Source organism: Euleptes europaea, chromosome 13 (assembly GCF_029931775.1).
Source record: "Euleptes europaea isolate rEulEur1 chromosome 13, rEulEur1.hap1, whole genome shotgun sequence".
Taxonomy (NCBI): domain Eukaryota; kingdom Metazoa; phylum Chordata; class Lepidosauria; order Squamata; family Sphaerodactylidae; genus Euleptes; species Euleptes europaea.
The window spans coordinates 35,747,757-35,762,024 of NC_079324.1; the positions used below are offsets into that span (position 1 = coordinate 35,747,757).

Genomic DNA, 14,268 nt, shown 5'->3' on the forward strand with positions numbered 1-14,268 from the left:
CTATCAGCTGGCCAGAAGTGAAGACTGTTGTTCTAGGAACATCAGATAAAGGCCAACAAGATCTATTATGCTAGATTCTACAACAGTTCTTATAAGAGTGCTTAACGAATCAAAAGCAGTCATCCTCCGAAGCAAATCTCTTGGGTAGCTAAACGCTTTTCTGCCACCTACAGTAGGCTTGCCGAAACACAACAACCGAATGCCGAACTCCTTACTGCTGTCGGATAAGCATTAGCCTTACGCTGAATTGTGAAAGCCAACAGCAAAGCAGAATGTTATTATACAGTTAAAAGGGTTGCTATCCAACACGTTTCATCCCACTGTTTAAATAAAAAGTTCTTCTCCACACAACAGAATTTTGTTCTAAAACAGTTCCACCCTACACCGTGCTGTCCATGAGGTGTTTGTTTTGTTTTTTAACTGAAGGAATTAACACCTTGCTCTTCACAAGTTGTCTCATACGGATAGTTATATTCTCCTAACACCATATAAATAAATAATATTTATACAGCTTAGACATTCTGAGACATGCAGTAGGTTTTTGTCATAGGTAGTACATTTGTCTTCATGATCATACATGGAATTTTTTTTGACTGCGAGTCAAATCCAGCAACAATCTTACGCTGGGCCATGTCTTGCATTATCTACTACATTTGAAGGAGGCTCTGAGTCATCCATCGGCAGAACTAAGCGTGTACCCCGTATGACAAGTTCATGGTCCCCAAAACCAAGCTCCTGGTCCAGGGCATCCTCGGAGCCATTTCCTGCTGCTCTTCTAGATGTACCAGATGTCAGGGAATCTGTATTCACGGTGGAATCCCCGTATGTCAAACTGATGTCTCCATCATTCAAAATAAGATCTGAATCATCATCCTTCAGCTGCTCTTGATTCTGAATAAAGAGAGATTAATTGTACTAAACAGTTGTACTAAACAGAGACAGCTGCAGTTCCCCTAAAAGGCTAAGCCAAAACGTACAACCCTTAAAAGGCACTTTGCCTATGTAAGATTACAAAGGTTTGCAACTCAGCTATATTTGGTGGGATCTGGAACCAGCAACTAGCACTCAGAGGCACACTACATCTGCATGCAGGGTTGAATTCTCACCACAGAGGTTCCTTCACCTTCTCACAGCAGCCCTTTGTGAACCTAGAAAAAGCACTGCCAGTGACTGGAAGCAAGTTTTCCACTGGTGAAAGAATACGGTGCTGGTGATTTCACACACACACACGCACACATCCTGTGAAGTTCCCAATGCCTTTCAGGGATCATAAAGGGCTACTTTGGGAAGGCAAGGTCAGGGAAAGATCCACCACTGCAAATGGCTTCCATTCATGTAACCACAGAATCCAACCCTTGCAAGTTCCATTTAGCCATCAAGACTAACAGCCTTTGATATAGATCACGATGGGTAGCCATTTTAGTTGGTCAATAGCAGTAGAAAAGAGCAAGAGTCCAGTAGCACCTTAAAAACTAAAAAAATTTCTGGCAGCGTATGAGCTTTCGTGAACCACAGCTCATACCCTGCCAGAAATGCTAGTTTTTAAGGTGCTACTGGACTCTTGCTCTTTTCTACAGCTTTTGATGTGATACTTTATGAATTTGCCTTTCAAGTTACCCAAGGCTGGTCATCACCACATACTCATGGCAGTGAATTCTATTCGTTAATTACAAAAGTGTGGACCAATTTCATTGAGTGACCCTGGGTATGATAGAATGGGCAGAAAAGGGCTCTCTCAAAGCATCATTTAATGTCTGTGATGTCCCTGTTTAGTTATCTTTTTTTCCTAAAATGAAAGTCAAATGCTGTTTAACGTTTCCTTTAATCATTTGGTTGTCCTCTCCGTGCACCTCTTCAAACTTTTTGAGATGGGTGACCAAAACCATACTCAGTATTCCCAATGCTATTGCACCATAGCTTAGCTGCGAAATGCCTTTTAAAGGGCTGACCGGGGGGAGGAATAAATGGGGAGTTTATATCTGCCATTGTGAAGCTTAGCTCCCCACTACAGCAGCTGCAGGTAGAGCATCCAGATGAACACTCCCGCCTCCAGCCACTCGTGATTTCCCCTCCAAACTGGATTAAAGTAGGTTTTTAATCCAGCTCAAAGAAGAAATATGCAGAAGCCAAGCAAGTTGTTCCCAAATGCTCTGTGGGCTTCCCACTGCCAATGCACTTGGGAAGCAGCCTTAAGCAAAAAATAGTGCAAGGGGGAAATCTTAATGCAGACACAGGGCGCTCTCACACATGCCGAATAATGCAATTTCCATCCACTTTCAATGCACTTTGCAGCTGGATTTTACTGTGGCCATTATTCTTGGTAATTAGCAGCGCGTTCCGTGCTGAATTGCCCCACATATTTTTTTTAGTTTTTCACTTTGAACCGTCATTCAGGAAGTGACTGCAAAGCCAGCGCATATCTGCTTTGCATTTCTTAAGAGCCCCTTTAACACGATTTTTTGTGTTTGCTCCGCCCCCGCCGCGAAGAATCCCCTCAAGGAACCATGCAAAATTACAGCCGCGCGTTAGCTATGCACACGGCAGTTGCTAATGGCTATGCAAACAGGAACGAAGGAGCAGGCAAGTGGGGGTGGAATTTCTCCTTTTGTACTGGGACTGTGAATAGGCATTTTAAAGGTCTTTAAAAGAAGAGCTTCTTTAAAAGAAGAGCTTTGAGCGAGCATCAAAATTGACCCTGCATAAATGGCCTGTGTGAAAGGGCAAAATCCCCTTGCAAACTATCATTAAAGTGCATTGAAAGTGAACTGAAAGTGCATTATTCAGCATGTGTGAAAGTGACCTCAGAATAATCACCACTGTGGAGTTGGGAAATGAAAAACCAGCAGCGCTTCTGGTCACTGCACTGGACCAACACCAACAACAACCAATGTTTATGGCCAATGCCCCTGGCTATGGAAATACAAAACACACAGGAAGAGAATTCTAGTCAGGCTTTGCTCTTACCTCATAAGCTTGAGGGCTTGTCAAGCACCGAGCAATAGGCCCACAGCAGCTTGGGAGTGTCGTTGTAAGAGGAGGGCCACTATGGGTCAGGAGAGGTTTCAAGTAGCTGAGGGGGGTCGTTGTTAAGGAACAAAACATTTCTATGAGGGCACTAAAGGAGGATTTGCATTCTCAGCTCCAACCACAGGTAGCAAGGCTGTGGGCCGCGGCAAAAGAATTTACCTGGCACAGAGTAGCTTATACCAACTAAAAAAAAAACATTATTTATCAGCAGTGTTCATAGATAATAACAATAACAGTAATAACACATTATAAAGAACTTGAATAAAACCATTAATTAACTATGAAGGCAGGACTAACAGTAACAATAATAATAACCTAACCAGAAGTATTCTAAAATAGGTATACTGGGTCAGAGAGCATTCAGGTAATCACATAATATAGCATTTGGCTAGCTGGTGAACTATTTAAAGTACTAAATATCAGACTGTTTAATAAACCAGGATGGAGCTATATCAACTTTTTAAAATGTGGTAAAAAGAGCTGTTTTCATTTTAACAAAAACAGTTTTCAAAGATATTAAAAATATTATCAGAAATACTATTTAATTCTTTATAGTTTTATCTCTTGTCAAATTCTCGCTGTACAGTTGTGAAGCTCTTAGTGTTAGGAAGCGCCGACCTCAAGCAGAACCCTGCAGAGGTGTATAAATTCCATAAATAAATTAAATAAATAAAGCCTATGGCTAACCAGCCACAAGAGAGTTAGGTAGTGCAAGAAACTATACATCTGGCCTTTGGACCATTGACAGGAGAACAAAGCAAACCCTAAAAGCAACCAACCATCCCATGCTGGTCCTTTAAGCAATTGCAAACACAACAGATTTTTTGCCTTCCATTAGCTGCTACCTGGGTAGCATAAGAGAAGAATCCACAGCTGGAACGAAGAAGAAAGATGTCGCCTCCCTGCCAAATTATTCACCCTGCCATTTTGCAGGGAAGCAGCTGTTACCTGACTGGCACAAAGCTTGAGAGGTAAAACATCGTACGTGATTAAGGTTGACAGATTATCACGTCTGTGAAGGATACTTATGATCAAAGTTGTACCATAACCTGAACAGCCAGGCACTCTCTGCTTTTGTACTTCTCCTTTCATTTTCTGGCACACCCTGAAACAAATTAATGAAAACATGACTACAGAATTTTAACTCAATCTCCCCAAGGCCCTTTGGGTAACACAGGCTGCTTTCACATGGCAAGTATTCCCCACATGGACTGCAAGAAGCCCCTTGCTTTGTTTTGGGGCATTTAGTTTGTGCCCAATACCGGCAAGGTGTGTGTGGGCTCCTACATTTTTTTCCTTGTTGAGCCAGATTAAAGAAGAATCTTGAGCTGGCTGTGGGTGGAGCATCCATCTGGACTATCTCTGCTCACAGCCAATCCGGGGGAAGGTGGTGAGCTACACTCTGCATATAGAATATCAGAATCAAGTGGGAAGGGGCCATACAGACCAACTAGTCCAACCACCTGCTCAATGCAGGATCAGCCCAGAGAATCCCTGACAAGTGTTTGTCCAGCCTTTGCTTCAAGATTGCCAGTGAGGGGAAGCCTCATTTTCTCCCTTTGCATCAAGCCTCAGCAGGGAAAGGGGGGTGTTGCTGGGCTGCAAAGAGAACAGCATGATGGTCATTGAGAGTGTGGACAGCATTCCCTACTCACTGATGCTGCCACAGCCACAGCCACGTTTATGGTGTTGGACTACAAGCAGGAAGGTTCCTGCATAAAGGTCACTGGGAAACTTTGGCCAGTCACTCTGAATTCTATATGAATTAAAGTGGCCAGGTACCCTATGGCAACCCTAATGGATTTAACCAAGATGGCTGAACAACTTGGGGACAACCATTCGAAATACACTGGATGAGCCCTACTTAGTAATACTTACCAAGTTCTCCTGATCTGCATCTACGCCAACCCTGTAAAGAACAAGGACTCAGGTCAGTTGTTATTCACAGTGCAATCCTAAGCAGAGTTACACCCTTCTAAGTTCATTGAAGCCAACAGGCTTAGGTGTAACTTTGCTTCAGAACATTCTGTCAAATTATCTCATGGGCCGAGTTGAGAGCTCTGTGAAGGTATACGACCACATAGTTGGTGTGCTGCAAACTGAAAATTCGCATGCACTGTGTCATCATATGAATGTGTTTTCTTAATTGGAGACTGACCTGTGAGTAAAATAAAACATGATAGTATTTATTGTATAAAATATTTCTAGAGCTCCTCCTAATTAAAAAAAATCCCAAAGAAGTAAATATTGCAAGATATAATAAAACTCAATAACAAGGTAAAATTCTAAAAGCAGCAGTTAAAAATCCTATTTTAAAGGCAGCAAAACACCAGTAAAACACTAAACCAGCGTGGTGTAGTGGTTAACAGCGGTGGTTTGGCGTGGTGGACTCTGATCTGGAGAACCAGGTTTGATTCCCCACTCCTCCACATGAGTGGCAGAGGCTAATCTGGTGAACTGGATTTGTTTTCCCACTCCTACACACCTTGGGCTAGTCACGATCTCTCAGCCTTACCCAACTGACAGGGTGTCTGTTGTGGGGAGGGGAAGGGAAGGTGATTGTAAGTCGGTTTGAGTCTCCCTTAAATGGTAGAAAAAAATCAGCATATAAAAACCAACTCTTCTTCTTCTTCTAAACAAAGATGTAGATACTAATTATTGCCAAGTACCTGGGAGAACAGAAGCATCTTCACCTGATACCTAAAGCTCAAAAGAATGGGTAAATGGCAAGAAAGAAAGGAAGGAAGAAAGGAAGGAAGAAAGGAAGGAAGAAAGGAAGGAAGGCCACCACAGAGAAGGGCCTGTCTCTTGAAGGTATCTCACTTCACAACACGGGGACACACAGAAGAGGGTCTCTGGCAATTAGGGTTGCCAGGTCCCTCTTCACCACTGGCGGGAGGTTTTTGGGGCGGAGCCTGAAGAGGGTGGGGTTTGGGGAGAGACTTCAATGCCACAGAGTCCAATTGCCAGAGCTGCCATTTCCTCCAGGTAAACTGATCTCTGTCGGCTGGAGATCAGTTGTAATAGCAGGAGATCTCCAGCTAGCACCTGGAGGTTGGCAACCCTACTGGCAATGGTTATAGCATCTCAGCAGGCTCATGTGAGAGGTAGTCTAGTCCCAGGCTATTTAGGGCTTTCAACGATAAGCACTTTGAATCACGGTCCAAAGCACACTCGCAGGCAGTGAAGTTCTTTTAAAACTATTGAGATGTCTCCAGTAATTGCATACCAGTGGCGTACCAGATATTGAATTTATTTATCTATTGGGTTTTTAGGCTGCTCTCCCAGACTAGGTCCGGCTCAGAGCGGCTTACAACCATTTAAAACAAAACAGCCATAAGTTACAATAAAATTCTCAGCAGCAATAAAACTAGGCTACTTCAATTTAGCAGCAATAATAACCTACTAACAAGCAATAGCATAACAACAAACAAAACAGTACAATAGCAGGGAAACACAGCAGAGGCGAGTAGGAGGGGAAGGAGGGGAGGCCAGCCAGATGGAAACCGTCGCTATGCTCAACCATATGCCTGGCAGAACAGCTCAGTTTTACAGGCCCTGCGTAACTGTTTCAAATTCTGCAGGGCCCAACCTCACTGGGCATAGCGTTCCACCAGGCTGGGGCCAGAGCTGAAAAGGCCCTGGCCCTGGACGAGGACAGCCGGATACCTTTTGGGCCAGGGATTATGGCTATTTAATGTGGGAGTGCCAGAAAACCCTCTTGTGTTCTATGGTGAAACCCAACATACAATCTTGACTTGCATTATGCAGTTCTAGATACTGGGGATACTGGGGATCTGGGAGTTTCTGAATGTCTTCAAGGTTTGCTTTGCAATAATCTAATCTAGAAGTTATCAGAACATGGATAACCATGACCAGATGTTACGCTTCTAGGTATCCAGCTGTCTTGTCCAGGACATTGGTTTACTAGGTGCATCCTTACCTAATCAAGACATGTGACCCAGGTGACACCCAGTGGCAAAGTGAGAATATTTCACTTGTCTAACAAAATGAAGTCTCCCCATTCAGTTCTCATGCGATACTCTCATAACAAACAAACAAACAAACAAAGACCCCTGAACTTCAGTCTCATGAATGGAAAAGGGGCAGGGGTAAGTTCCTTCAAAGATGTCCTAATTTTCACCGGTATGGACTACCATAGGCTGTAGAGACCCAAGGAGCTTCTGAAACCCAAATCTGCATGTTTAAACAGCATTTAATGCAACTCAAGAACTTCTGCGCTAAAGACAGACACGTAGTCCATTAAGAATTGTTTCACCCATTTATATTTCTCAGTCTGTGGGACCAACGCAACCACAAGATTCACAACATTAAGACCAAGATGTTAACATATGACTGCTAGCACAGTTTTAAGAAGACACAGTCTATTATTTCTTTCTAACATTTCTAAAACCTGAGACCCAAGGCAGCTCGCTTGAAGCAGTTTATAACAACGTTCCCAACAACTCTGAATTTTGTTTGTGTCTGCAGTCGACTGAAATGTGCCAGTATGCACCAGAACATGCTGAAGCATCAGAATGAAATGCGACATGCCAAAAATTCCTTAGCTGAGGAAATAGCTGGGAGCACAACAGTTGGACTCACCTAATATGCAAGCACGAGAGCATTGCAGTGGTGCCACCACCAAAGACCCAGACTGTGAAAAACACGATCAGAAGCGTAGTGCTGAACATCATCTGCCGCGCATAGGTGGCCGTGTCCCGAATGGCCAAGGCAAAGGCCATGGCACCACGCAGGCCTGGGTAGAAAGAGGCACATGGAAAACAACCAAGCTATGAATAGAATAGAATCACAGAGTTGGAAGGGACCACCAGGGTCATCAAGTCCAACCCCCTGCACAATGCAGGAAATTCACAACTACTCCCCCCACACACACACACCCAGTGACCAGAAGATGGCCAAGATGCCCTCCCTCTCATCATCTGCCTAAGATCACAGAATCAGCATTGCTGACAGATGGCCATCTAACCTCCTCTTAAAAACCTCCAGGGAAGGAGCGCTTACCACCTCCCGAGGAAGCCTGTTCCACTGAGGAACCGCTCTAACTGTTAGAAAATTCTTCCTAATGTCTAGACGGAAACTCTTTTGATTTAATTTCAACCCGTTGGTTTGGTCTGACCTTCTTGGGCAACATGTCTCCATGTTGTCTACAGTCAGGATCCAAAGAGTTACTCTAGTTGCACCAAAGGCTTGTATGCTCACTGTTTTTAATATCCCTTCTGAGTCTCACACACCCTTTACATCACACACAGTTTTGCAAGCTGTCCTCCATTTCAAAAAAAATTGTTTCCCTTGCAGCACTGGGGTGGAGGCTTGCTATCAATCAAGAAACTCGAGTCCAAAAAAGCCCCTTTGGGGGGAACACGAAATACTTGAACAATTCTAGGCAAAGACTTTGTTAACACTTTATCATCTTCTCCAGCGCTCCCCACATTCCCACTCTGACTTAGGATGCATAAATCAAGTTTTTTTTTAAAAAAATTCTGCCATTTAAGCAGTCCAGCACCCCCAAATCTTCTTATATGTTTTTTACATTTAGAAAAAGACCTCTGCTTGCCTATTATATATCTTGCCCTCTGATTCTGTAAATGAATACAAAATAAAATGGAAAGTCCCTGGCATTGGTATAGAGCTTTAGAGCACCCAAAGTGCTGAACACATATGGCCTCAACAATCCTCAGAAGAACTACATGCAGGACAATATTATCACCCTCTGACTACAGTTAGGGAGTGGCGAGGGCCTTGCAGCTAAGAGAACAGTGCCTTTTGCCTACACACCTGAAAAAGTTCATGGCCAAGGTGACAGCTGAACCAAGAAATCTTGGCTCACAGCTCCCTAACGAAACTACACTTAGAGTACCACCCGAAGAAGAGTTAAACCCTTCCAAGTCTACCGAAATCAATGGGCTTAGAAGTGTGTAACTCTGCTTAGGAAGGCACTGTTGTACTCATAACAGAACACACAAAAATTCAGGAAAGTGTCGGCCTTAGCCCCTTCATACCGATTCCTTTCATGACTTTAGTTACGAAAAATGCCCACCTTATCTCTGCATGACTGGCAGAACACGAAACCGATCAGTGAGCATTTACTTACCAGCAAACATCATCATGTGCTGTAAATTCGTCCCAATCTTGTTTCTTCTTCCCAAATTAAGGAGGAAGGATAGAGGATAAATGTTTGCAGCTCTCCCCAAGAACACTGCCAGCTATGATTTGTGATCGTATTAAGGATTTTTCCTCTTCCTTTCCTTGTATTTATCAGCATGTATTATATGCCAACTACCATTTAAACTGAAAAGGTGAAGTTAACTCCCATGCAGAACTAACATTTCCAGACCGGCATGGGCATCTCTCCATCTCCTAACTGGACTGATTGTACTTTTCTCCACACCAAGAAGACTGCCCGCTTGTTTGTTCGGAAGTCTGAGCGATCCCATAATAGCTGCCCTTTATTGCACAGCTTACATTCTGTGAAGAAGTAATTTCTTTATCTTCCATGACTCTATCAATCAATTTCGCTGGGTGGCACACTTATGAAACAGGGAGGTAGAAACATTATCTCCCCCCCATGCATAATTTTACAAACTATCATGCTCCTTATTTTATTAAATGAACCCCCGCACCACCACCTCTTTAGAGTATGCAGCAGAACTGGGATATGATCAATGTCTTAAGTTGTTAGTTTTTTTAAATGCTTCAACATATGTGGATGCTGGGAACAGGAGGAGGGCTTTTAAAGCATAAAAGGATACAAAAGCTCCCACTATAAATGTTGGATTAAACACATGATTCTGGAAGGTGAACAGCGTAAGACCCATGTAGGAGAAGATGAAGTTCTCAGCTAAGAAGTTGAGAAGCTCAAATAGCTAAAATGGAGAAAAAGGACAGAGAACGGTTATTTTACTTACAGTGCTTCTACATGACCTAAATCTCCTTTCAGATTCAGAGAAGCTGCTCTTTCTCCTTTCAGACGCAGATCCAGTTGTCTCCTACAGAATGTCACTCTTTGCCTTAGCAGCCAAGAAAATTTGGGCTGAAGCTGTATTTAATCAGGGCATTTAATGCATTTAATGACTAGCATTTTGGTCAGACTGTTTTAATGTTATTATTTATGACTAGGTTTTATGAAGGATTGTAATGGCACTCAGCCACAAACAATAAACTTCATCGTATCATATCCTTGTGATAAATGTTACAGAATGTCTGGAATATACCAAATGTATCCTTCCACAATAAGCCTGAGCTGGGAAAGCATCTTCCAGCACACAGCAGAGAAATAGATAGGTTTGCAGTTTCTGCCACTGCGGTTTTGGAGGGCATGCTGTGCCAAACACATAGTCAATAAACAGTCATTAAAAGGAATTGTGGCAATGCGTGTCAAAACAGGTTGGAAACATTTTCCCAAGCACAACTACAAAAACCCAAGAACTAATTACCAGAAGGGAGGGAAGGCAGCATGATATAGCCTGATCTCGTCAGATCTCGGAAGTTAAGCAGGGTCAGTACTTGGAAGGGAGATCTCCCAGGAAGACTTTGCAGAGAAAGGCAACAGCAAACCACCTCTGCTTCTCACTTGCTTTGAAACCCCCTTGCTGGGGTTGCCACAAGTCAGCTGCAACTTGATGGCACTTTACACACACACACAAAGGCCAGCATTCCATCCCTCTGACCACAGAAAAACAACACATTCAACACAAATCCACCCTCTCCCCAGAATAATGGATTATCTGATGAATTCACAAAAATCACAAGTACTGAGTGAAAGCAAAGGCACAATTATTTACAGAGAAAGAAGGAAGGTTTGCTGGCTATTCCTGAAGGTAGTCACAAAGATCAGAGAGCTCACCTGCTTAGTTCTGTGCTGAGATTCTGGAGACAAGTTGTTGTATGTGTAGTGCGCTTGAGTGATGCCACAAAACAGCACTGCTACAACACCTGGGGACAAAGAACTGCATTCAGACTCCAGCCTGCAAAATGTGAAAGCCAGCTGCAGAAGGTAGGCTGGTTCCTTCATACAACTTGTTCCTTCATACATTCAACATCTAGGGCCTTGACTAATCATGCAGGCTTTACAGTTACACAGGACTCTTCATTGTACGGAATGGCAAGGAGGCTGTTTCTCTCCCCCGCTCTGTAGGGAGAGGGGCTTAAGGAGGCAACGCTTGACCCGCATGAGCCTCTTCTTGAGGCTGCCCAACACCAGCCTAGCAGTTGGACGGGGCATCCCTTGGGCTTGTACAATTATGCTTGCATCCCTGTCTACTGCCAAACTATTTCTGGTGGGGAAACCTTATTAAAAGTGCAGTCTGCTCTTCAACCAGTGCTGTGGAGCACCTCTCCTCCTTCTACCATTTACCCCCTAATGGCGCAACATCCTTCTAAGCCCACTGACTTAGAAGGGTATAACCCTGTTTGGGATTACACAGCGGGTCATGTTAGGCAGGGTGAATTATGACACCTACCCTGTAAAACATGCATGGCCATTTATGGCTAGCAATGAATGGGGCCAGTTATGGACTAATGTCATTATAGCATTTTGACCTGGTGATCCTGAAGGAGGCACTAAGAACCAAGAAGCAGTGGGGACAGGGCTGGAATTTCGCATAGCAATTCAAACCAGCTTGCCAATTATTCAGCAATAAGCTTCTTGTCTACAGCAAACACGTCAAATAATGCCTTGTTCCCTTCAGGAAGAAATATTCCTCCTGGCCAGATTGGCCAGGGATCCTGGAGGTTTTTGCCACCTTCTGGGCATGGAGCAGGGGTCACTGGGGGTGTGCGGGGAGGTAGTTGTGAATTTCCTGCATTGTGCAGGGGGTTGGTCTAGATGACCCTGGAGGTCCCTTCCAACACTATGATTCTACATCACACCATGCAAAAACCCCTGCACTGCCTCCAAATCTCTACTGCTGTCAAAGGCAGGTATGGACAAGCTGAATCCTACCTGTAAAGCCACAAGCTTCAGCTAACAGAAAGGTGCTCCAGGACATCAAGAAAAACAAGCCAGTTTCCAACAGCTGGAACTCACGGAGTTTGGTAAACTTAGTGACGTGGCATAAGGGGATTAAGGAAATTATATGCATGGACTCCGTTGGAGATATTCAGCAAGGAAAAAGAGCAATATATAATCCTGCTTATTAAGCACCTCTTCACTACGTTATATCCCTGAAATGGGGACAATTCTTCCCATACAGCAAAGCAAAGAAGACATGTGGCCTGTTAATACTTAAGTTACATGCTTTTTTTTGCCCCAAATTGCTTTAGGCTTCTAATCACCATCTATGGGACTATCAGAGGAAGAGCAGAACAAAGCCAAGAACTCCTCCATCGTGCCTGGATCCTGTTCTGGCTGAGAAGCCCTCTCCTTCCAGCTTCCAACTGCCATCAAAAAACCATCAGGGGAAAGAGAGGCATCAGCCAGAACACCCCCCTCATAGTTCCCAAATCCAGCTCAGCCCAAATCCAGCTATATTGAACAATAACCATAATTGGTATTAGAGTGTGATTCCTGTGAGTGCTTCGGGAGCCAATTGCTGACAGAAAAGCAGGATAAAAATATAAATAAGCAAAACATTTACATCAACAATGTGATACAGGCTAGCCTGGTTCCAAGGTCACCCAGGGAGTTTAATGGCGGAGCAAGGTCTGAACGTGGGTTTCCACGGTCCAAGTCCACGCCTCTAGCCACTATCCCACACTTACATTGTGGCAACCGGGACCAATGAAGAGTACATATCGTGCAGTTTATAGCAGACTTACAAAACTCCAGGAAAAGATTTAGTCCAAGGTTCTCAACCTCATTTTGGTCACTTATTGTGAGGAAACAGCCTCTCCTCACCCCTCCAAAAAAATTTTCATCTTGTATAATGCAGAAATGGTTCAAAGATTACAAAAGATATATGAAAACATTCAAAGCCAAGTAAGATTCGATTTAATTTAAAGGATATCAAAGCAGTGACAACTCCAGTGGCAGCTCCCATAGCAAATGATCCACTGAATATCCCCAGGAAAACCCCAATGGACTTGAACATTGCTGTGACGTCAAAAGTGTGGCTGTTGTCACCTGCTGGCTGGTAAGCTACGATTGAACTGGAGGGAAACACACAAGTTTCTTATCAGGACACTGTAAAGAATGCTAAAGATATCGAAGCACCCATTTTTAGTAATACGAAAGCCCCAAAGCAAAATCTCAGGATAACACAAACAATCCAAAGGGATGCAATTCAGGGTAAGTATCACCTGGCTGGCCAACCCAATCTGGACTTTGAGAGCATTATTCCATCAACATACTGCACACAGTAACAGTGCAGTCCTAAACAGAGTAACACCCTTCTAAGTCTGCTGAAGCCAATGAAATTAGACGGCTGTAACTCTGCTCAGGATTGCAATTGAGTAGTCTGGAACCAAGAAGCAACCTGACTTTCCAGGATTATTCAAGGCACAACAAAGAAGCCACTCCTGAATCAGTGGCATACATTGTAGTAATTGGAAGGCAGATGACCTTTTCATCATTTTAAAAAAGCTGATGCCAGTGTATTGAAATGTCCAGCCATTCAAACCACAGAAGACCAGTGCAGGTAATAATAATGGTCATAAGCCAGGAAAGACATTAACCCACATATGCAAAGGTCGTTGGCTGCCTTTCCAACTCTCCAGTCCCCCTTTTAGAACATCAACCCTTTAGAGATAGCTGATGACTCAACACAGGTTAAGCAATGCTTGCTGTGCTTTTCATCTTCAACCCGGGGTTCCACATAGCTATTACCCTCAGCCTACCATCATACTTCTAGTTAGGTGAATTCTCCCTGTTGTGTGGAAAGGTCTCTTGCTAGTGCTAAATGTCCTCAGGCATACTTGTCGCTGGCATCCAGTTTCCCACATGGTCAACAGGCCAATTAGAATAGGGTGATAATTTTAACAAACCACACAACTTACGAAGACAACACGATGGCAACTGCATCGTTGAGGACACTTTCACCAAAGAGAAGGGCGTACAGCTCGACGTCAACTTGAAGCTCATGGAATATGGCAAGCACGGTCACTGATTGGGGGGGAAAAACCACAAATCAAACAGAAAGCTAGAATTCTGGCAAGATACAGTGAAATATTTCATGGGCGGCGGCCACCCACCTCCTTCTTCTCCTTCTCCTCTAATTTCACCGGGGGGGGGGGGCTTCCTCCCCACTTCAGCATTAGTGAGCTAGATGGACCACTGGCCTG

General features: G+C 43.8%; 1 protein-coding gene across 1 annotated transcript in view; it reads right to left on the reverse strand.

Annotated features, from left to right (window-relative positions):
- Positions 1 to 336: 336 nt before the first annotated feature.
- The window catches only part of SLC9A6 (solute carrier family 9 member A6), a 33,129-nt gene continuing 19,197 nt past the window's right edge, over positions 337 to 14,268 (reverse strand). The window contains exons 6-16 of the mRNA XM_056859508.1: positions 13,984 to 14,089; positions 12,991 to 13,137; positions 11,993 to 12,093; positions 10,895 to 10,983; positions 9,801 to 9,914; positions 9,143 to 9,254; positions 7,633 to 7,786; positions 4,906 to 4,936; positions 4,053 to 4,132; positions 2,965 to 3,070; positions 337 to 891 (exon numbers count right to left, since the gene is read on the reverse strand). Coding sequence (XP_056715486.1) covers positions 619 to 891; positions 2,965 to 3,070; positions 4,053 to 4,132; positions 4,906 to 4,936; positions 7,633 to 7,786; positions 9,143 to 9,254; positions 9,801 to 9,914; positions 10,895 to 10,983; positions 11,993 to 12,093; positions 12,991 to 13,137; positions 13,984 to 14,089 — 1,313 coding nt within the window. The 3' untranslated portion in view covers positions 337 to 618. The remainder of the gene's footprint in view (positions 892 to 2,964; positions 3,071 to 4,052; positions 4,133 to 4,905; positions 4,937 to 7,632; positions 7,787 to 9,142; positions 9,255 to 9,800; positions 9,915 to 10,894; positions 10,984 to 11,992; positions 12,094 to 12,990; positions 13,138 to 13,983; positions 14,090 to 14,268) is intronic.